This window comes from Polypterus senegalus, chromosome 18 (genome assembly GCF_016835505.1).
Source record: "Polypterus senegalus isolate Bchr_013 chromosome 18, ASM1683550v1, whole genome shotgun sequence".
NCBI lineage: Eukaryota > Metazoa > Chordata > Cladistia > Polypteriformes > Polypteridae > Polypterus > Polypterus senegalus.
This window is the reverse complement of record NC_053171.1, coordinates 54,510,848-54,533,243: the sequence shown is the minus strand read 5'-3', so window position 1 is coordinate 54,533,243 and position 22,396 is coordinate 54,510,848. Positions and strand designations below refer to the sequence as shown.

Here is a 22,396-nt window from a genome sequence, read left to right as displayed (position 1 = left end):
TTTTCCTGGCTGGTCTCCCATCCAAATACTGGTTGGGCCTGAACAAGCTTAGCTTCAGGTAAATTACCTCTTCTGAATTGCATGTGGTATGGTTTTTTCATTGACTTGGAGGAGGAAATGTTATCCCAACTAGACACACTCATGAGGTTTTATGTAACTTATTGGGATCATCATGTGAGGATAGTTTTGAGCTGCTGAGAGGATTCATTTGAAACGGATGCAGAATTTTAAGATGAGTTAATCCTTTGTGAAAGGTAGCAGGCCTCCCCGATGTTAAAGAGCCTGTAAGCACTGGCAGGCTAAGGAATCACAAGGAAGCTGATTCAACTGAATTAGGAATAACTGGGCTTTCTACTGGACCTCCCAATTGTTGCACTGCAAAGCTAAGTAATCCTCAAGGTGGTGAACGATGGTTAGGTCTGTCACTGTAAGGTGAGATGGTGCAAAGTGCAGATTTAGTCACTAGGATGACCATTTTGGTGCTTCTCAGGTGTAGCACTTGTTGGTCATATGCCAAATGAGTTCAGGTCACCGCTCTTCCATTCCCTCTTCCCCCTGCCTAGCTCGACTTTTAATTTCCATATTTTGATTTTGATGTTGTAAAGGACAAACTGGTGTTCTAGCCATTGTGGACCTGATTCCTTTACCTTGCCAGGAGGCTGTGATAACAGAAGGTCAGGGAGGGAATGCCAATACGACTTTGTGCCAGAAACCGGTTGTGGAGGGATGTTACAGTGGGTTAGTGACCTACCAGCCACTGTGTGACACCTGGGATGGACTTGGGTCCCATTATGGATGCCTGCAGGGCTGCATGGGAGTTGTGGTCCCATGGGCCTGCTCTCTCAGGTTGTGTGGGGGCAGCCAGGGGGACCTGTCAGATAGTGACAATACAAAGACCACTGTAGTCCTGCCTGACCTGGAAGTGCTTCTTGGAAGCAACTAATTAAGCACCCTAAGAACTACCGGGTCCGGAGCTAAAAGAGAGCCCTCCACTCAGTTTGGGGAATCAAAGTCGGTGTCAGAGAGGAGCTACACAACCCTCTCCTGTGAGAAGTGAAAGAAAAGAGAAGGCGCAAAGGGAGTTACTGACCTATTGCTGGGCCGTACTGTGTTGTGTGAGAGCCACTACGACACTGAAGGAAGGAAGCTTATAAAAGGTATCTGTTATTGTAAATAAAAGTGCTGGACTCTATGTGCTGCTAGTGGCTGCAATACTTTAATTAAGAGCCAAAATATTTCTGCATGTAAGAAGCATTCTAGGATGGTCTGAAAATAAAAAGCAATTGCTTCCTTTCTTTTTCAAATAACAATCTTCTAGTGTGCCGCTTCCAACAACCTACTTAACTTACAAAAACTTTCAGCTTATCTAGTCTATACAATCCACTCTACAAAACCACAACATTACTCCCCAACATTTCCCATTTCCTGCCCCCTGACACCATTCTTTGTGGTTCAATTTTTACGGACAACTTGCCCACCTGCGATCCATTTACAGCATAACAAGTGAGCCTTGTGTTAAAGGGTATGTCAAATTGTGCCCCACTTCATCTCCCACTGAATTAATCAGATTCACTTACCTACACCTACGCCTCTCACAACAACATGTAAAACCAGAACAGGTAACCTCAAAGAATAATTTTCAACTGCCAACAGTCCTCCTGTTCTTACAGCATAAGAACAATTACATTGTGGTGCTGATCAGTCAGTCCAACATCCATATTTGTTCAGCTTGTAGCTATTTTAAATATGTTATAAATAGTGATCTGCGGCATAACCTGCCAGATTTGTAATGACTATCACCACTCACTTATATAGAAAGTTGCCTTTATTTCAGAAAGGCAGTTGAAACAATGCAAGGAAACTGAAGAAGGGCATATTGAATAGCAGCAAAACCTTTGAAATTTACAGACAAGACCTGAGGCAACAGACATGCTGAAGACGTTAATGAAGAGGCCAGATTTGTGCCATATGTTCACCCCAGCAGAAAGCTGATCTCCTGGTCAGTGACTGTGGCTTTTGTTTTTTTCTTCCTTCCCTTTCCTCCATTTTTATGTTGGATGGCTGGGCCCGCACAATAGTGGGTGGGCCTCTTACGGCCTCCAATCACCAAAATTCTTTATGTTTCCATTTTCATCTTTAAAGTCACTTCTTTGTCCCACTCTTTGTACTTTGCTGAATTTTTCCTTTGCTAAGATATTGTTAAATAAACAGTTGGGAGTGGGGAGGATTTGCTAGCCTCTGCACTTGTGGCGAGTAACAGACACTCCCTGATGGCAGTATGCCATGTCAGCTTAGATCATCATCTGTGAGATTCACTGTGGTGTATAATTAAATTTACATGCACGGCACACTGGATGCATTTGTACAAATCTGGACCAGAGTCTAAAATGAACTGAACTGAAAACACATCTTTGAGGATTGGCGAGGAACATAAAAGTGGAGGTCTCAAAAAATAATGGGTTTCTACTAAACTATTTCCCTGCTTGTCCAGAGCTGTAATTTGTGGCTAGTTCATGATGAATTAGCCTAGCTGAAATTCAAAGCACACATCTCAACTGAAGAATTCAGTGACATTATGTCAGAAAGGGACAACATTACATGGAGAAGGAGGAGCAACAACCTGCTCTTCATTAACTGTTAGTCTGTGATGTAGAATTAGGATTTCACCATGTTGCCATTCAAATGTGAAGGCCAAATAAATGGACAAAATGAATATAAGGAAAAAATGGCTGATAAATAAAAGCACACTTCTCAAATCTCTAAAACAACTGAATGAAATCCACTTAATAATAAGAAAAGAAAGACATTGGGAATGATTAAGCTGTCTGCTTAAGCCATTGTCACATTAGACAGCTTTTCCAGCTATTTTCAGTTGTAGCCGTTGTTTACATAATCTTAGCTATTCAGAAGCAGTCGGCGGCCACTCCCATGAAGCCAGTTGCCTAATGTGACATTACCTAACAACTGAGACCAACTAGTCTGCGACTGGATAGGATGAAATCAAACAGGTATGCAGAAGAGCTGACAACCCAATGAACCAATTTATACTAATCCAGACGTATAATGCATAAAATGTAGTGATGAGGAATAATAAATGTGCATGTTTCGAACCTCACAAACAGAAGTTTGTCTGTCTGATGTCTCAAACTTTTTGTACCATAAATTAAAGGGCAGAGATTGGTGCTGAATTAGTTTGCAGCTATTACTTTGTCTACTGGCTGTCAGAAATAGGAGCCTGCATGACTGTACCAGGAAGATCAGCATTTTGTAGGCAAATGTGACACTGATTGCAGTTTTCGTTTGTGTAATTTAACATTGTGCAGCAACAAGATCATCGACTCCGAACAGTAAATGCGCCATGACAAAAAGTCATTTTACTAACAAGAGTAGAGATTGTGGGGTGTGCACATTAGAAGGTCTGTTATATTCAAATCTATGTATTTTTTAGACTCCTGAAAAGTGGCCACATAATACACTGGATAGTTAGAGGAAATACTGTAGGTTATATAGTCATGTAAACTGATGGGGTCATTCCAATCTAAAAAACTATGATTAAAATTTAACAAGGCAAGTATTTTTCTGGTAGCATCCACCCAACTCCACATCTGCAATGTAAGTGTCAGACAGTCTGCTTAACTCCAAAGATAAGAAAAAGAGGCCTATTTAGGCAAATTAGACAAGACCACAGGCCAAAATCACCATTAGCAAATCAAATGGACACAGGGAGAGCCTACAAACTCAACACTGTTCTCAAAACACCACTGGGCACATAATGTACCACCATGTGTTTGCCTTCTTTATTCCACTGTACTCTTGGCATTAGGTTGAGGTCACTGCACTGTAAATGTTGCAATGCTTACTAAATCTCGTCAAAACTGTGTCTACTAGTCAAAAATACAGGCTCATTCCATGCTCTTATGGCGTGAACTGTACCTGGCCTGTGGAGACAGACACGCATCGTAAGAAGGTGAGGAGCTCAGTTCTTCAACATCAAGCCACTCACAAGATCCACTTCGCAAAAGGAAGCCTTCACTGACCTGCTAAAAAGGTTACAAGTAAATGTTTTATTAATGTATAACAATATCTTTCTATAGCACCTATCGCACATACAATAAATGCCTCACAAGATGCTGCAAAAGCAGTAAAAACAATATAAAATCAAAACACAAAATTTGAACTAGTATATATACAGTATATAAAACATGCGTTAAAATCATGCAAAAGCCAAACAATAATAGCTTTTTATTGGAAGATTAGTGGATGGATTAATACTACTAAGAACAGGAGAGCTTTTTAACTGATGCAGTAAATCCGGATGTAATCAGAGTACATACAAAACGAATGCAGTATCTGCCCTCCATTTAAAATTTATTGAAGGAAAGGCTAAAAATGAAGTGTAACTAGAAGAGAGACAGGGATAAACAGTCAAACATGTTCAGGAGTTAAACCCTGGAGAGCCATATAAACTAATAAATTACTTTAAAATAATTTCTAAAATTCACATGTGACAAAATAATGAAGAGATAGACATTTTACAAACATTTTGTTTCTTTATTTTTCATTTCTATCATTTTCTAACCTGCTTAATCCAGACATATGTTCTGGAGGGACTGGAGCCTATCCCAGCTAGCACAGAGTGCAAGGTAGAAACAATCCCTGGACAGGGTGGCAGTCCACACACACACAAACGCACCAAACACACACAATTTAGCATTGCCAATTCACCTAACCTACATGTCTTTGGGCAGTAATTGGAAACCGGAGAACCCTGGGGAAACCCATGTGGACATAGGGAGAACATGCATACTCCACAGGGAGGACTCTGGGCAGGAACCCTGATGTCCTTACTGCAGACAGCTACACTACCACTGCGCTACTGCACGGCACTTTCTTAATTTTTGAAATTACTTATTTTAACCTTTAGAAATAAGACTTAGGTCCACACAATTATGTTTTTTTTTTTACTAAATACACACTAGCGTGTTCATATCATTTATGAAAGTATCTATGTCCACACTAAAATATCTAAAAACGCATATGACATGACTGTTCACCTACACTGGTATGTGAACATCAGCAGAAACAGCAAGAGGAAATGTCTTCCTTGAAGGGACATTTAATCTGATGGTCAGAGGAATATTATATACATTGTTTGCCTTTTGTATATGAATGAAGCATTCAGACTATACAGAGTGCAATTTAGATGCATATGGCAAGTAAGCAACACAGCAAGCACTCCTCTGTGTCTGCTATGTTGTAAAATGGTTTTCTGCTGTGAAGGGTGACCAGTCAAGGGATGAGATATTGCAATGAGCAGGATCCAATCAGGGAAGAAGCACGTAATAAGCACAAACTAGAGTTTTCATTTTCAAAAATGTTTTCACATATGCACACTCTGGAGATTGACCGGTGCCCTGTCTAGGGTTTGTTCCTGCCTTGAACACTATGGAATGACACATTTATGCACAGCTATTATCATAACCACTGGTTCATCTATCAGAAAACCTTTTTCTCTTATTCTCCTTTAGAAACTGTTTCAGGTGCTCCAGATTTCTTGGGCGTCCCGTGTCTGGTCTTTCTTTAACTTTCCTACAGCACTGAGATGTGGACTTTGCCACTGCTATTACAAAATGTACAATTTATTCACCCTTGAACTAAACTTCAGCTTCTAATATCACTGGGGGACATTTACACCATATGTGTCCACATCGTGTCCATCCGCATCTGCTCATGTGTTGGTTGTGTGTGCATAAAAACACATTTGCATTTATGTTTATGTAAATTGCAGTCAACACCTGTTTCTGATCTACTCTGAATGTGACCTGAGTGATTCAAATGGGTATCTATTATAACCTAATATTAAAACACATTTTAAATCACGCATCACACGGTACTCACAATGTAAAATATTAGGTCCAGATCGCAGTAACCCAAGGCATTCTCAAATTTCATGAAAAATATTAAGCACTGAACTATTATTTGTTAAACAAGCACGATAAAGACAGGTCACAGACTGCTCACATGGGAATTTCACTTACCCTTCTTCGTTGACGTAAAATGGCTGCTTCGGCAGGGTGGTTAAACCTGAACGTGTGCTTTTTTCCCAAAACAATCACCGCTCCTAAGATGAAATGACATAAGATTAAAGAATTTCTGATCAAACATATTTTTTCTGAGTAGTCCAGGTCTATCTGCAAAGGTCTGTTTTCATAGCTCAAGTCCAAACTGAAAACAGCCATTTAAAACTGGACCTCAGCATTGTTCATCACTGACATCTGACCACTCTATCTTCATTATTGCCCAGAGGGGACTGGGCGGTCTCATGGTCTGGAACCCCTGCAGATTTTATTTTTTCTCTCCAGCTATCTGGAGTTTTTTTTGTTTTTTCTGTCCTCCCTGATCATCGGACCTTACTCTTATTTCATGTTAATTAATGTTGTCTTATTTTAATTCTTACTTTGTCTTTTTTTCTCTTTTCTTCATTATGTAAAGCACTTTGAGCTACATTATTTGTATGAAAATGTGCTACGTACTCCAAGTTAGCTTTGGTACTTTAATTGACCATTCTATGTATAGTTTTAATATACACACTCTTTACTCCATATGTATTTTACAAGATTAGGGCTTTATTACTTTTTTCTTGTAATAAGCTAACATCCTTCATACAGCCTTTATTACTCACCAAAGGCACTACGGAAAATAATTACAGAATAAAACAATTACATCAGTACTATCAGTGACTTCTAGCTGCTAAAAATAGGCCCATTTCGCAAAGGTCAAAAATTCTAATTAACTGTTGTGGTACTATAATTAATTTCTAAAGAAAAAGGTCCATTACCTTGAGCAAGCCGGCATGGTTCTGTCACTTCATGGCCATTTACAGCACAGTGTCCTTTCTGGCAAGGCTTCAGGCTCACAACTCCACACTCATTTACAATCTCACAATAATCTTCATCACTAGGGGAACCCTGCAGAACTTGACAATGACAAAGACATGATTAAATTTTGCCCAGACAAACGTAGGTTGGTATAGAGCTACACATCTATACTACCTGTCCAGGGTTTTGTTTCAGTGATAAAGGAGGGTGGGTGCAGTTTACAGGTAAATGCTTTTATTTCCACTAATGTCATAGTAAAAGTATCTGGTCATTACGTCGAGAACATTGGTTAGCCCGTGGAGCAAAGAAATACAAGAAACGCAACATATACATCTCATTTTGTTTTAAACAAACATGACAATAAAAAAATGACTGAGTTATGCCGGTCAAACCTGTGAATAATACTAAAGAAAAATCAATGCCATGTGTGACTGCTCCTACAAATTGAAAAGGCAACATTTCAACTGAGCTATTGCTATATTGGTGAATAAATTTGTTGCAGTTTACTGAGGTTGTTCATTATTCTTCACTAAAGTAAATAAAAGAAATGGATTAAAAAATGAACACTACACATGACGTTTTGTATTATGCACTGTTTCTCTAGTCCCAGTGATTCTGAATGGACAGGTTGCAGAATTTAGGTGTGGCTAAATGTTTGGGACGGGGCTGACAGTTTAGCACGTGGTTGGATATTGATGATGTGCAGTCCCAATTTCAATCATTCTCAAATGTGATGCTGTCTCTGTTCATGTGCAATGGTTCAGTCAACTTGTCACATGCATTAGTTGTGCCAAAAGAGAGATGGAAAACCCCAAGGAAGATTAAAAGAGGATATATTTTGAACAGGAACGCTGAAGTGAAAAAGTGCAAGAAAACAGCCTTATTAATACATTCTTTAATAAAATTGTCTTGTTAGGTTTTGTTTTGATGTAATAATAACCAATGTTACTATTCATTTTCATGTATTTTAGTGTAATTTGAACAAAACTGTAGTGTCATTTTTTGAGCCTATGGATGCTTAAAAATTCTCCATTTAAATTAAATGTAAATAAGTGTTCTGGTTTATGAAAATTCACATTTCAAAAGGGTTTTCGGAAGCAGATTAGCTTCTTGAAGTTGGGGAACCCTATATACTCTTTTTTGATACAATTTTGCACTGAATAACACAGAATGTAGTTGTAATAGAAATATTGTCACCTGTATAGAGTACAGTGAAAGTCTTTCTCGCATGTTTGAGCAGCCTGAAATGTGTCACCAAATTCCAGCACCATGATATAGGTTTAGATCGCCAACAAATGCAAGGCTGTAGGAGTCAAGGAAAAAAATGGTTTTGAACAAAATATGAGATGGCTTACCAATATTTGTTTCCCCGTGGTCACTACTGGATCCAATCCTGGTTGTTCCTTCCTGCAATGAGATCATAGATTTGACTCTTTTTTGAATCTTTCTTTCAGTCTTGAAAGGATTCTTAAGAAATAAACCAATCATTACTCTCCAAAAAAAGAAAATAATCTATTTTTAATTTGGAAAATGAGAGGTACACTGGAAAAAGGTAGGGTAGCACATTGGCTTAGTGAAGTGCAAGTTTACAGTGAAATACAAGTTTGGTTCCGGCTGTGGTTACATGTTTGAGCTGGCATGTTCCCCCTGTGTTCTGCTCTAATTTTTTTGCATTCCAGAAATGTCGAGGTCAGGTTAAGAGGGAAACACTTGCTGTGGAAGGATAAATAGCTAACCATACTGCATTGTTAGGAACATATTTTTGCTAAACACCAAATCTGAATATTTGACAAGGAAGGATTTGTACATTTTAAGAACGTCAGTTATTTTGTGTTTTTAAAATTCAATTTCTCAACATTCACATTTGTATTTATTGTGTGTGCTCATTCTGCAAGTGTGCAAGTGCAGGGAAATTCAAAGGGAACACAAGGGAAGGTTTTTGGGGTGTACTGTAACAAACACAGAGTTCAAAGGAAGAGAACCAGAAAATCAATTCCAGTAAAGGCAAAAGGCATCATGAGGAAAGCATGGGTCACAACCACAAAAAGAAGACTGTTTATTAAAAGAAATGGGTTACTGCAAAATCGAAATCATTAACAAAATGAGCAGAGATTCCCACATATTATTTTTGAATTTGCAGAAGGCTTTTAGGCATTTCTTTAATCCACTGATAGGATTTCTGATACATGCTGCCATCTTTAATGGTTACAGTTTATTGATGTCTCTAGCAGCCCTGTGATGGTAAGCCACATAGAAGCCAACGACATCATGAGTGTGACCATAATACATCACATTCTGGCATAAATAACACATTTCTCTTTATTAAAATATTTAAACAGGTATGCAGTTGTATTTTAGTGTGCAAAGAGGGACTATGAAACACATAGAAGCTAGGATCAGGGAGACAGCTGGGGTTTCTTTACACTGGAAGCTTGAGCCAGTTCCATTAACACCGACATCATGTGCATTTTCTTAGTTTTGTTTTTCAACAGCTCTCTTCTTCAGAATATTGTGACAGTATGTGTAGTCATGTGGATTATCAAAGCCATAACCATGTAACATACACACCATTGATATCTCCCAAGAAAAGTGACACTTGAGGTTTACCACTAATAGAGTTAGATAGACAATACATGAACAGTTTAAGGCTCAAAATTACTGATTTGTTTCTGTTGGTCACGACTGTCACCAGGCAAGAAATCATTTAGGCTGTGAACTTGGGGCCTCTGATTTGGTAAATAAGAGCTCATCCATTTAAACTAAGGAGAACATCTCCAAGAGGGATAAGAGAACACTAGAGAATTTTCATGTGTTAAGACATTGGGATATCAGGAGCTCCCTCACACCTAATGAGGCATTTGTAGTGATAGCTGATTGTAAGTAATGCCATTTTAAGGTGTAGTGGCAATGTTGTGCAGAAAAGGAGGGGGCTGACACAGGGATTGATCAGCTGATGCCATCATGAAATGGTCTCTTCACAGCATTCAGAAACAATCTTTGCATGGCTGACAAAAGGAGCTTTCCTTTTAGCTAACACTTCTAAAACAGATTTTGTGGGTTTGCAAATGACCACCGGCAGTTCACCACAGTGTTAATCTTTGAACTGAGATGCTTCAAGGTGTGAGTGCATGGCAATTCAGTTGGTGATAAAGTTGGGATTTGCACTGTGGATGGATGAAGGGAAGTGACAATGTTGTGCAGAAAAAGTGGCGACTGACACCGAGTGGGATCAGCTGTCCTCAGGAAACAGTCTCTGCGTGGCTGACTAATGGAGTCACTCCTGGCCTCACAGTCAGATTGCTATATTTTTGCAGCTGACCACTGGCACTTCACCAAGGTACAAACTTTTGAATTGAAATACTTTGTGGTGCGAGTCCACATCAGTTCATAAGGACTCATATATGGTTGGCATTTTGCATAATCTTGCATCTTTGTAATTGGGCAAAAATGTATATTACCTGCACAAAGGAATAATGCAATATATAACTTCATGTCTGTTTTTACAGTAGACTAAACTTTACTTAAGCATCCAGCATTTACTGGATTAGCCCTATGTTATTATCAGCAGACTATGCTAAAGCACATACATACATTGAAGTGTTTTATAACATATGATTATTTTTCCATAACTCAACTAATCTGTTCTCCTTCCTTTGCATCCATAAATGTTTTGCAGCCATGCTTTCAAAAGTATGAACAGAGTTGCTCATAGTTGCTCTCTGATTGATCAATGGGCACTGAAACACAAAAGTGATTTGTTTGATGTCTCACACCTGACAAATGCAAGCTGACATGTCAAAAAATCATTGGGGGTCACTTGGATCACATTGGAACATATTTCATTCCTTGTGAATATTGAACTTATGAGCTGCAATGATTTTTTCGGTATTTTGTACCAATTTGAAAGATCAATTCAGGAGCTCCCAATCCAGGCTCAAAATTGCATAGTGTGCGGCCTCCTTAAGCAAGCAAGTAAACCTGTGTGTATTATACAGTGACAGGCCCTCTCATTTAGCCTTGATGCCCTTTGCTACACTAACTTTTTAATTTATAAAAACCTGTGATGTCTTTTTCAAGATTTTCCATTTATTTTAACATGGTGCACAAATTCTTGTATGATATTGAAGAAAAATGTCTTACTTAATCTATTTCAAAATGAACATTTACAGAACCAAATCAAAACAATTGTGAATACTTTATCATGGTACTATAGGTTTTCCTTTCCTAGCATATTATTTGGTATACCATGGCTACATGATGTACTTACAGAAATAAAAGTGGCCAATATGACATTGTGTAGTTCTTAAATGAAATTACAGTGTAAATACAAACGATCATGATGGAACACGCGTCAGTGCTTCATATAATGTTGTCCGAATGAGATAATTATAGCTCACAAAATATGGATGTGATTATAAATTAAGATTCAATAAAGTGAACTTCCCACAAATCATAACTTGTGGCTTCTGAAACCCAATCTGAAGTTTAATAAGCAAAGTGACTTCATTTTATTCTAACAATCTATTATATTTCTCAGTAACCAAAACACCACACAACACAATTCATTCTGACAGATGTACCCATAGATTTAATGAGGGTTAAAAGCCCCAAGTTACAGACATTGAATTGGTAGTTTACTTTACCTGCGGTCAGCTGAGAGCATTTAGGCAATGAGCAGAGTAAGAGGAAGAAAAAGAGAAGGAAGCCTAGGTGCATGAAAGAGAGAGGCAAGAAAAGGCAGATTAAAGAAATAGAAAAGCAGGTCTACCATATTTAAAAGCTTCCATTGTTACATCAGTGCTGCTTGTGTACCAAGTTTAAGTGATCCTTGATGCAGCAACAGGGCTTCAGGCAAATTATCCAATGCCAACCACAAATGTTCCACAGCTGTGGTGTGCATATCAGATACCAACCAGCAAGAGTACAGCCTTTTAAAACTGAGAAGTAGTGGTCAGATTGTTATTAGTTTGGAAAATGTTATGCATAAAAATGCTGCTCTGTTTATTAAAAATACATATATGTATACTGTATATTAGAAATATGATGTCAAGTAAGGAAGCATATCTCATGTATAGTGTTATAATGCAGTAACTTTCCTAGTGCTCACCAACCATCCTACCTGTAGGTAGTCAATGGTAATAAAGATATATGGCTGAATGCTACAACATAATTGATGGTCTAGCACACACACACAGGTTACATGAGCATCTTGACACAGAGGTAAACTGAGAGAAGGGTAATAAAGTCAGGTAGAGCTAAAAGCCTTCTTGAACAGATGAGTTTTGAGTTGTTTTTAAAAGAATTTATGGAGTCAGCTGACCTGATTAATTTCAGTAGGTCATTCCAGAGTCTGGGCGCTATACAGCTGAAGGCCCAGTTACCCACCACTAGGCTAGATTTCCATAACTGATTGATAATGATAACTACAGTAATAATAACTTCACAAGTTTCACTTATTTATTACAAAAATGCTCATTTATATTTTGATAATAAAAGGAAATTTTAAAGTTGTTTAGATAGCCAGAATCAAGGTTTGAAGGTCTAATCTTTATCTTTCCAGTCCAGTGTCTTGCCGATGAGGCCTCCTTTCAACTCAAATGATCAGCTTGTGTAGAATTAAACCTAAGCTGTTATTTATTATTAAAGGCTACCTAAAAATCAAACTATTATAGTTGCAGTTTATCTATCTATTGCATGCTTATGAGCGTTGTATGTCATCGTACAAGTGTGAAAAGTGGTATACAAAATACAGTGTGAGTGCTAAAGGCATTTGATTCAGATTAAGAGGCCAAAAGTTTGTCTTCATATTTATGAAACAAATACACATAGCGGAGTTATAAACTTTTTCAATTACCATAAAACTTGGTGTGTAATGTGTGTAATTTTCACTCAGTTTAGTTTGCTAAAAATTAGGTTGCGCATTACAAACAAGAGATAATTTTAAAGCAATAGATTCTCACATATATTAGAATAAAATATCTGTCTCCGCGTGCAGTGCGCTGTCGCTGCATGTTAACTGTCTTTGGCTGCAACGGCACCAGCAGCAGTAGCAAGATTGGGACTGTTTTTCTGAAAAGCACATAAACATAAATCAACATAAAATGTCTGTTGCTGGTTCTGTAGCCACTCTCACTGCGTGTTCCCTATCTCTGGCTACAGTGGCTGAGCAGGGTTGTCATCGGCGATGCAAGCAGGTTTACAACATCTTGTCACTGTAAGTGGCGGCCCTCCCAGGCAAACGTTCAGCACCACGATTAGCAGGGGACTGATCAGCTGATGCCAGTACTTCACTTTCATTTTTGATCTCGATCTCCAAGTCACTTGAACTTAAATCACAGTCTAACAAGCCAGAGTCCAATTTAAAATAATGAAACATACGCAAAATGTCATATAATCCACTGGATATTTTGTTTTGTGCATTCACTTTGCTTTCTCACCAGATGTCAATGCCATTTTTGCTTGTCACTACTCACACACACACAGGAATTAGACATCAAGTCCACGAGTCTATCATACCTCCAAGCAAAGACTATCTACCTTTACCATAATGGCGAGTATTTTATCCGACGTTTACAGCCTTACTTCTTCTGTTGACACCCATTCTAAAAGAGTTAATAAAATCTTGAGTGCACATAATGTATGAATTTCTTTTTCAACTGAACATTTTGGCGTAAATCAGCATGGTCATTATACACAAGTGCACATTATATGACAGATTTTATGGTAAACTTTGATATTCAGGCTGGCTGAACTACAGTTTTCTAAAATCAGAAATATATTGCAGTTTTGCCTGATTAGTGCAGCCCGGGTAGGCTGTGACACCCTGTCAATCTTTAGGTCTCAGAATGTTATGTTGTGGTATAATTAAAAAGAAAACAGAAATGAAATTGAACAATACTGTGGACCCATTCAGGTATAAAACATAAAGATCAAAATATACCCTAAGGTGATAGAATACTATCCCAGTGCTCAGCACATCTCCATCCACAGCTATCAAGTGAGGCAAGCGAGAATCGATGAGAACTCCTTCCCGCTCCCTGTTGATGTCCACTCGATACTCCTCCATAAGTTCCTGTTTATCCTTCCATTTGTCCGTCCAGTCTTTGGTCAGCTGTTCAATCTGAAAAAAAAAAAAGTTTACCATTCCACCGTCTGTGCCCACCAGTCTCATACCAACCTTTTTAAAAAGCACCAGTTCTGTAATAATAAAAATACAATTTTTATATAAAAAGCATTATTCTTATTTTATTTACTTAATGCCTTTCCCAAGCTTAAAGTGTTCACAGGTATTTAGAAAAGGTACAACAGAAATAGAAGACCTGAAAAAGATAAAGTATATTAAACTACTGTAGATATAAACTAATATCAAAAGATACAACAGTTAAAACACAAAAGTTCTGAATTAGAATAAGAAACAACGAACAGGATTTGTGAAACTGTGTATCATCCTGAGCAGTCAGATTGAGAGAGTGAACAGAGTGAAAGGGTAAGAATGTCTATGTCTGCTAGGTGGGGTTCAAGTTGTCTTTTAAAGCAATAAATTGACTCCGCCCATCGACTTATTTAAAGCAGGTCATTCCAAAGCCTCAGGCCTTTCAGTTGAAGGATCTGTCACCCATAATGCAGTTTGTGGCTCAACATGATTGTCAGAAGCTGTGAACCAGAGTGGGCAGATGGGAATGCAAAGATACAGGAGGTTACTGATGTCGTCTAGTGCAAACTTTAAAGGTTAGTAATAGAATTTTATATACAGTCCCATGAGACACAAGGAGGTAGTGAAAGCAGAACAGAACATACTGTTGTAAGGACAAGTGAGGAGAATGGTAGTAGACATCTGAACCATCTTGAACTTAGACAACAGATTAGAAAGAGCTCCTGCAAATAAACTTACAGAATTCAGTACAGGCAGTGATGAAAGAAAGGTCGCGCTTCTTGCTATCAGAAAAACAGAGAGCAGACTGAGGACTCTTGTGGAGGTGCCAGCAAGACACTTTCCTAATGTGATTTACATGTGCTGAACAACAAAGTGAAAAATCAAAAACAATGGCAAGAGTTCTAGCAGAAGACAGGTATGATGATATGATCACACACAGCGAATGGAAAAGAGTTATACTATGGAGCTGAAAGCTTAAAGGAGAATTATCTATGTGTTAAATGTGCTATTTCATCAAAAACTGAGTGGAGAGCTGAATTAACATGGTCAACAAATATTTCTTATGTGTGTGTTAAGCGAGAAGATGTCAAAGATCAGAAATAGAAGCAGCAAGGCTAAAAGAAGGAGTACTTTTGAGATTTCAGAGAAAAACATTGACATGGTATATTTGAGACAGAAAAGGGGTAATGCCTTATGGTAAGAGGGACTCAGCCCGGTTCTGTGAGTGCTGTCAATGAATAAGATCTGGTCAAATATGTGACCATGTGAATGAGTTTCTCTTTTAGATGGCTGGCTTTATGAAATTTGATTTGATGACATAAATACATTAAGTTACAACTCAACTCTTTAATATCATATTGCTGGGCAATGATTAGAGTTTGTGAGAAGCGCTCACAGTGCTGCAGGGTCTGTCAGAACTACAGCTTATCTATGTATTGTTTTGCTGCTTTCCTCATTTGACGTGATAGAGAACAAGTAGCCTCACAGTTAAGAAAACAATGATCATCTCACTCAAAGCCAATGATAATCTCTAGACTTCCCATAAAAGTGGTTCATAAATGGTAAACTAATCTGGAATGGGGGAGGAAATCTGCTCTGTAAGATTGTCAGTACACTTATCATTCTACAATGATTCAGAAGTATTGTTCTTAAAAAGGCCAGTTGTGACTGGCATTTAAGGGTTTTTAGATGATTCAGTAAACCATAGTAAATAAAGCCATGGTCTTTAGGAGGACTACTAGCAGCATTCATGTAAAATATGGAACCCGGCTCTACTTAACCAAATAAGTGCCAACCTCTGCCACTTTTAATTGGCCCTTCAGAATTGTAAAAAGGTATAACATGGGATTAGTTTAGTTTAGCAAATTAGTTTATTTGATGGAAGAGGGTGCACATTTGCCTCTTAGGTGAAGCTTACGCCTGTATAAGTTGGTGTTACCATGAAATGCTTACTGCTATTAAAGCACAGAACATGAAACATGCCATGTGCGTTCCATTGTGAAATTGATGCAACATGCATAATATGAGGCCACAAATTTGAGACTGATTGCTACTAAAAGAAACACAACCCTCATGTTACAAAATAAATGTTATGTGTTCTGTGCGTAAAGGAAGGCTATTAAAAAGTATGCAAAGGAATTTCCCTCTCAACCAATAGAAATGCAATTGCTCAGCATCTGGTTTGAGGGTTCAAGCTGCCACATTTTGCCCACTGATCAAAGGGTAAGACTACTAGTCTACTTTTTATTTACAGCACTTTTGAAAGACTTTGCCATCCACCCTGACATACCTTCAGCTCATTTTGCATAACAATGTCTGAAAAGTGGCCATCTCTGTCTTCACTGAGCGAGGGGCTGGAGTTGCGCTGTTGTCAAAAGGAAAAAGAAAAATGAAGGTTAGTTAAGTGAACAATGTGTGGAAGTGGAAAATCTGTACTATAAATAACATGCAGAGTTTACAAATTCAAGTGAGGGTGGAAATGAGGTCTCATGATGCACTTTGGGAATTCTACATAGTGCATACAAAAATAGAGGGGACTTTAATATCCTGTTTTTAAAAGAAACAAAAATAGTCTTAGAGGAAATGCCCATGACCCATCCATCACAGTATGCATATAGATGACATAGGCTTCAAATGGAGATGAAACTGGGGTGCACTTTGAAACCTTTGCACACCTGAGCATCAACAGGTGCATCTTTTTTGGTTGTCCACTACACCTCAACACCTTTTTAATAACATTTCCTGGATGTGATGCAAGTTACATGTTTTACCGTAAATATCTTGCTATGTGCTTAGAATTAAGGTAACAAGTTAATAATCCTTATGTGTAACTAACAACTGATTTCTGGTTCCAAAAACTCATACCCAAGTTGCTGTTGTTTGTCTCTATGCTGCCATACTGTGTCTACCTGACTATTTACAAGAGTTCTCTCAACTTCTTTCAAAAGTCACAGTAACTGCTTAACAAATTTATTACACCCACCTACCTAAAGAGGGCACTGAAACCACAGCTATGTACATATATGTATGGTGGCGACAATTAGGTTCTGCCATCAGTGTGTACATTGTAGGTTATGATTGGTAGAAGATGAGGGCTACTTTCTTCAGGCAAACTGTTAGAGAAGGTGTCTTTAAACAGTAATTTGTTGATTCCTAGAAGTGGTGAGGGTGTGAAAATAATTGTGTTCAGTGGCCACAGATAGTAGGAGTCAACTCCTTTCTTTTCTGTACTTTTAGGAATGAAAACTATTTAATTTAATTTTCTCTGCTGTAGTAACAGTATTAATGACTTTTGTTATTAATATTTTTCGATATTTTGTGATATCTTTGTGTTATCATTTTGTGTGCTTGTTCTTTCATGGGCACCATTATTTAGTTTTTCTGACCCTTATAAAGCTACATGATGCCTGGGCAATTGGGGTGCATTAGGACATCCTAAATCACTGTCCGTCATTATTTTAAGATTTCTTTTTTTTTTTATAGTTAGTGTGGTGATGTCACCATATTTCCATTTTATTATCAGTTTTCCTTGCCGTTGCTGTCATTCTCCTTGTTCATTTGCTGGTTACATGTCAGCATGATTACATGGAACGTTATAGCGTCATCATTATAAAAGGCCATGACTAGCTTTCAGTTTTCTAGAAAAAAACAAAATTAATTAGTGGTCATGGAGGAAAGGCCAACAGATTAACATCAGGAACATTTGCTGGCATTTTGTTTACACTTTGGTTGTTGCTTTGAACTCTGGCGCTCAGTTTTGGTAATAATTATGTTTTGACCTTTGGCCTGTTTACTGTGCTGTCTTGTCCCCTTGGGCAAGAAAGAAAGAGAAAGTCCTACAGATGCACCATTTAATATCTTGGTCATAATTAGTACTTCTTCTTCTTCTTCTTTTTTCGGCTGCTCACCTGCATGTCCTCTCTCACCACATCCATAAACCTCCTTCCTCTTTTCCTTTTGGCTGGCAGCTCTATCCTTAACATCCTTCTCCCAATTTACTCATCATCTCTCCTCTGCACATGTCCAAACCAACATAATCTCACCTCTCTGACTTTTGTCTCCAAACAATCCAACCTGAGGTGACCCTCTAATGTACTAATTTCTAATCCTGTCCACCCTTGTCACACCCAATGCAAATCTCAGCATTTTTATCTCTGCCACCTCTAGCTCCGTCTCCTGCTTTCTGGTCAGTGCCACCGTCTCCAACCCATATAACATAGCTGGTCTCACTACCGTCATGTAGACCTTCCCTTTCACTCTTGCTGATAACCGTCCGTCTCAAATTATTCCTGACACCTCCACCCATTCCACTCTGCCTGCTCTCTCTTCTTCTCCTCTCTTCCACAATCCCCATTACTCTGTACTATTGATCCCAAGTATTTAAACTCATCCACCTTTGCCAACTCTACTCCCTGCATCCTCACCATTCCACTGACCTCTCCCTCATTTACACACATATATTCTGTCTTGTTTCTACTGACCTTCATTCCTCTCCTCTCCAGAGCATATCTCCACCTCTCCAGGGTCTCCGCAACCTGCTCCCTACTCTCATTACAAATCACAATATCATCATCAAACAACTTGGTCCACGGGGACTCGTCTAATCTTGTCTGTAAACCTGTCCATCACCATTGCAAATAAGAAAGGCCTCAGAGCTGATCCCTGATGCAATTCCACCTCCACCTTGAATGTATCTGTCACTCCTACCACAGACCTCACAACTGTCACACTTCCCTCATATTTATACCCTGTACAACTCTTACATACTTCTCTGCCACTTCCGACTTCCGCATACAATACCACAACTCCTTTTGAATTCACCTGTCATATGCTCAATATAATTATTGTAATTATAATATGGGGACAACAACAACTAGTACTATTTGGTGAAACTTTGCAAAGCAAATTTGCTGGGTGTGCCAGTGATCTTGTTCAATTAATATATTCCTGAAAATTTAGACAAAACTTTAGACACATTTTTTTTTCTCACAGTACCCTATGATAAAATGGGTGGCACCGTGACGTAGTGGTAGCAATGTTGCCTTGCAATAAGGAGACAAAGGTTTGAGTCTCGGGTCGTGTCCCTGCGTGGAGTTTGCATGTTCTACCATTGTCTGCATGGGCTTCCTCCCACTGTCGAAAGACATGCAAGTTAGGTGAATTGGCCACAGTGCGTGTTTTGTGTGGGGTTGTGTGTGTGTGTGGTCGTCCTTCAATGGACTGGCACTCTGTCCAGGGTTTGTTCCTGACTTGTGCCCTATGCTAGCTGGGATGGTCTCCAGCAACCCCGGTCTGGATTAAGTTAGAAAATGACATGACATGGCCCAATGATGCCTTGCAAGGCTAGTGTGACATCAAAATGCTGGAGCATACAATGTTGATCCTAGTAGTTGGCTAAAAATAAATATAAACTCAAAATGCACACACAGAAAAGAACTGGAAATGTGTATTTACATCTTAACAGTGATGTTTTTTGTAGCAACCTGCATGTGACCTGTGTGTAATATGTGAGCCAACCACTTTAAAGTGTTACCCAGAATGCTGTGCAGTTGATGCAAACAGGAAGGACTGAAGAATCCACATGCTTTACTGTTGTGGCTATTTGGCAGCATGGCAATGACTGAGGAAAAGCGTCAGAGAAAAAAAACAAACAAACTTCTTTTCGGTTTGAGAGAGGTGAGTACCTAATATTGAATATATGGGGGCAAAACCTCACCTCATGCTTCCTGCTCCTGCTGCCACTGCTGCAAGAGATTTTACTGTTGTGATATTTCATTCTACTAATTTAATCAGTCAGTAGTACTGCTGCCTCACAGTTCAGGTCACATTCTTGGCAACATAGTTGAAAGACACTTGCCTAGTCATCTGGGACACTTAAAAGATCACTGCACCATTAGAATTCACTCAAAACTAGTTCAGTTTCTCCTTCCCTGTTGACTTCAACTTGAGATGAAGTAAATTCACGACATTCAATTATAACCAGAGTTAGAGGTAATGTGGTAGATAGCAACACATTACTTTAATTAAATGACATATCCCAGTTGTAAAGCATTACTCTTCTAATCAGAAACTAGAATTTTGTGTTTCTAAATAGATATGTATTGTAAGTGCAATGTAATTGTATTGTAATATTTTTTTGCATTTAGTGAGTATTATAATGTATGCTTGCATTTTCCTTTGGGATTTGTTGCAATGCTCTGTGCCTGCAAATTACATTCTTGTATTGTATTTCTAAGGTGACAGAAATGGTAGATTGGATATGTAGCTCTGTGAAGAGAATAACTGGTGTTCTGTTTTGTTTTAACCCCATTTTCCACACCCACTGCATGTCCAACCTACCTGGAAGAGAAACCTAGCTTTGCATTACCCTTCCCAGATTTCTTCTTTTTTTCCTGCAAGATTTTAGGGATTTTTTTCCTTGTCATCTTCATGAGTCAAGGCTGGGGTCAATTAAACAGGGCCTGTTAAAGCCCATTTTTGAGTAATTTTGGGCAATATAAAAATAAATTGCTGGTGTTTTGTGATTTCATTTTGGAAACAATTTAATGATGCCTTGCATTCCAGTTCTCTTGCTTGACACATCTCATGTTTAATCCCTAAACAAGAACATTCTACATCTGCACAGCTCTTGAAATAACATCTAGTTCAGCTGGACTTTCCATTCTGTACAATGTGAACATAAAACTCTTCACTTAAAAAAATATTTTTCACGTTCAAGGGACAACGAAAGTCACATTAATTATCTTTAACTATTAAATACTCACTGAGATGGTGCAATGTTGGCTCACGCATGTTAATGACATTGTATTTATCTTGCCATTATGAAAGATTCTTATTGCTCCTCACTAGGAAAGGGTATTTATTCTGTTCCAAGTGAGCTGCATGAAACTCTAATCCCGCTCCTACTGTTTTGAACCTGCTCCTACACACAGCACTGAAATTATGACTGGGACAACAAAATACCAGGTTGGGGATTTCCAGAATAGGTGCCAATCAACTGATGTATAAACCTCATAAAGTGACAGACGGTGTCATATTAATGAATATTCTGACAAGTCCATGCTTTTTTTATTTTAGGTCACTTGTTCATTTTTTGTTAACTGTCATTTATTTTGTCCTTTGTTATCTGTTCATGACTGATATATATCGGACCCTCCTTGCTTGTAACTACAGTCCTAAAGTTATCTCCCATACCAAAAACAATAAATCTGATCACGTATTAACAGTAGCATAAACTTGGGGAAGAATTTTCCACCTTACCCCATTCCATAGTCAAAACCGACTGCTGTTAACTTTGGATAGCAAATATTTAATTAAAATTAAATATTTTGAAGTATGTTAATTGAAGTATATTAATGATGTTGTGCTAAACAGAATAATTAGTAAAAAAAAAAAAAGGTCTCAATGTTTAGCTAATATATGTCATTATCCAAAAAAACTACAGTATGCTGACAAAACTTGAGGAGCCTACATAGCAGAATACTTATAAATTTCTACACTTTGAAGATATAAGAAAACATTTTATTTTTCAGATGTTGCAACAAGACAGACCTGGAAACTGGGAAACCTCCTGAGACAACATTATTCTGTTTTCTTTTTTGTAAAAACACTAGCACCACATCAAAAACGACAGGAAACAAAACAAGTTAGAAATATATATAAACAGGCCTCTACAAGGTCAAGAGGAGAAAACTGAGATGGCTGTCAAAATTAACACACTAGTTTTCCCAAATTCATGGCTATTGGTTTTCTGAGACATTCTATAAAATTTTGTCAAAATTAGCTTTTCATTTAAATAAAATGTGTGAAGTTAAGATTGTTAATGCCCAATGAAGGGAAATCTACGCAAAGTTTCCCATTTCAGCTGTCCAGCAATTTGGACTGCATGTGAGGTTGTTAAAGTATTGAGCCGACTTTTAAAGAGATTTTCTTCAAAGCTGATCATTTAAGTGGAAGAATTTTGCATACCTAAGTTCCTTTTATTTACAGTTATTATCAAAGTTGCTGGTCACATGATGTGTAATGTTATCTCATCCTCCCTATTTAAGATGACGGCATACAGCTGTCAGTATTTAAGCATCAGATCTCCTTTCTTTAAGTTCACAATCATTTTATCAGAGGAAGCTAAAAGGCACCTTGAAAAAAACTTTAGTGATGGGATTTGTTTTACATTTTGTTTACAATTTTTTTTTTTTTTTTACTTTGGGTTTAATGGTTGCTTCAAATGTGTTCTTTTAGTATTCTGACTGATTCTAGCATGTACCCTAACATGACATGATTCTGCCCAAGGGTATCAGCTTGAACACCAGACTTGTGCCAGACATTGTTGCTATGAGTCTTAGTGTTTATTAATTTGTTTTGGAAC

The 22,396-nt window shown here is 38.1% G+C and overlaps 1 protein-coding gene across 3 annotated transcripts in view; it reads right to left on the bottom strand.

Moving 5' to 3' along the window:
* The window catches only part of stard9 (StAR-related lipid transfer (START) domain containing 9), a 234,268-nt gene that overhangs the window by 41,733 nt on the left and 170,139 nt on the right, over nucleotides 1-22,396 (bottom strand). For all 3 annotated transcript variants that reach the window (XM_039741793.1, XM_039741795.1, XM_039741794.1), the window contains exons 15-20: nucleotides 16,322-16,396; nucleotides 13,819-13,998; nucleotides 8,234-8,285; nucleotides 6,839-6,976; nucleotides 6,039-6,121; nucleotides 3,934-4,040 (exon numbers count right to left, since the gene is read on the bottom strand). In XM_039741793.1, coding sequence (XP_039597727.1) covers nucleotides 3,934-4,040; nucleotides 6,039-6,121; nucleotides 6,839-6,976; nucleotides 8,234-8,285; nucleotides 13,819-13,998; nucleotides 16,322-16,396 — 635 coding nt within the window. The remainder of the gene's footprint in view (nucleotides 1-3,933; nucleotides 4,041-6,038; nucleotides 6,122-6,838; nucleotides 6,977-8,233; nucleotides 8,286-13,818; nucleotides 13,999-16,321; nucleotides 16,397-22,396) is intronic.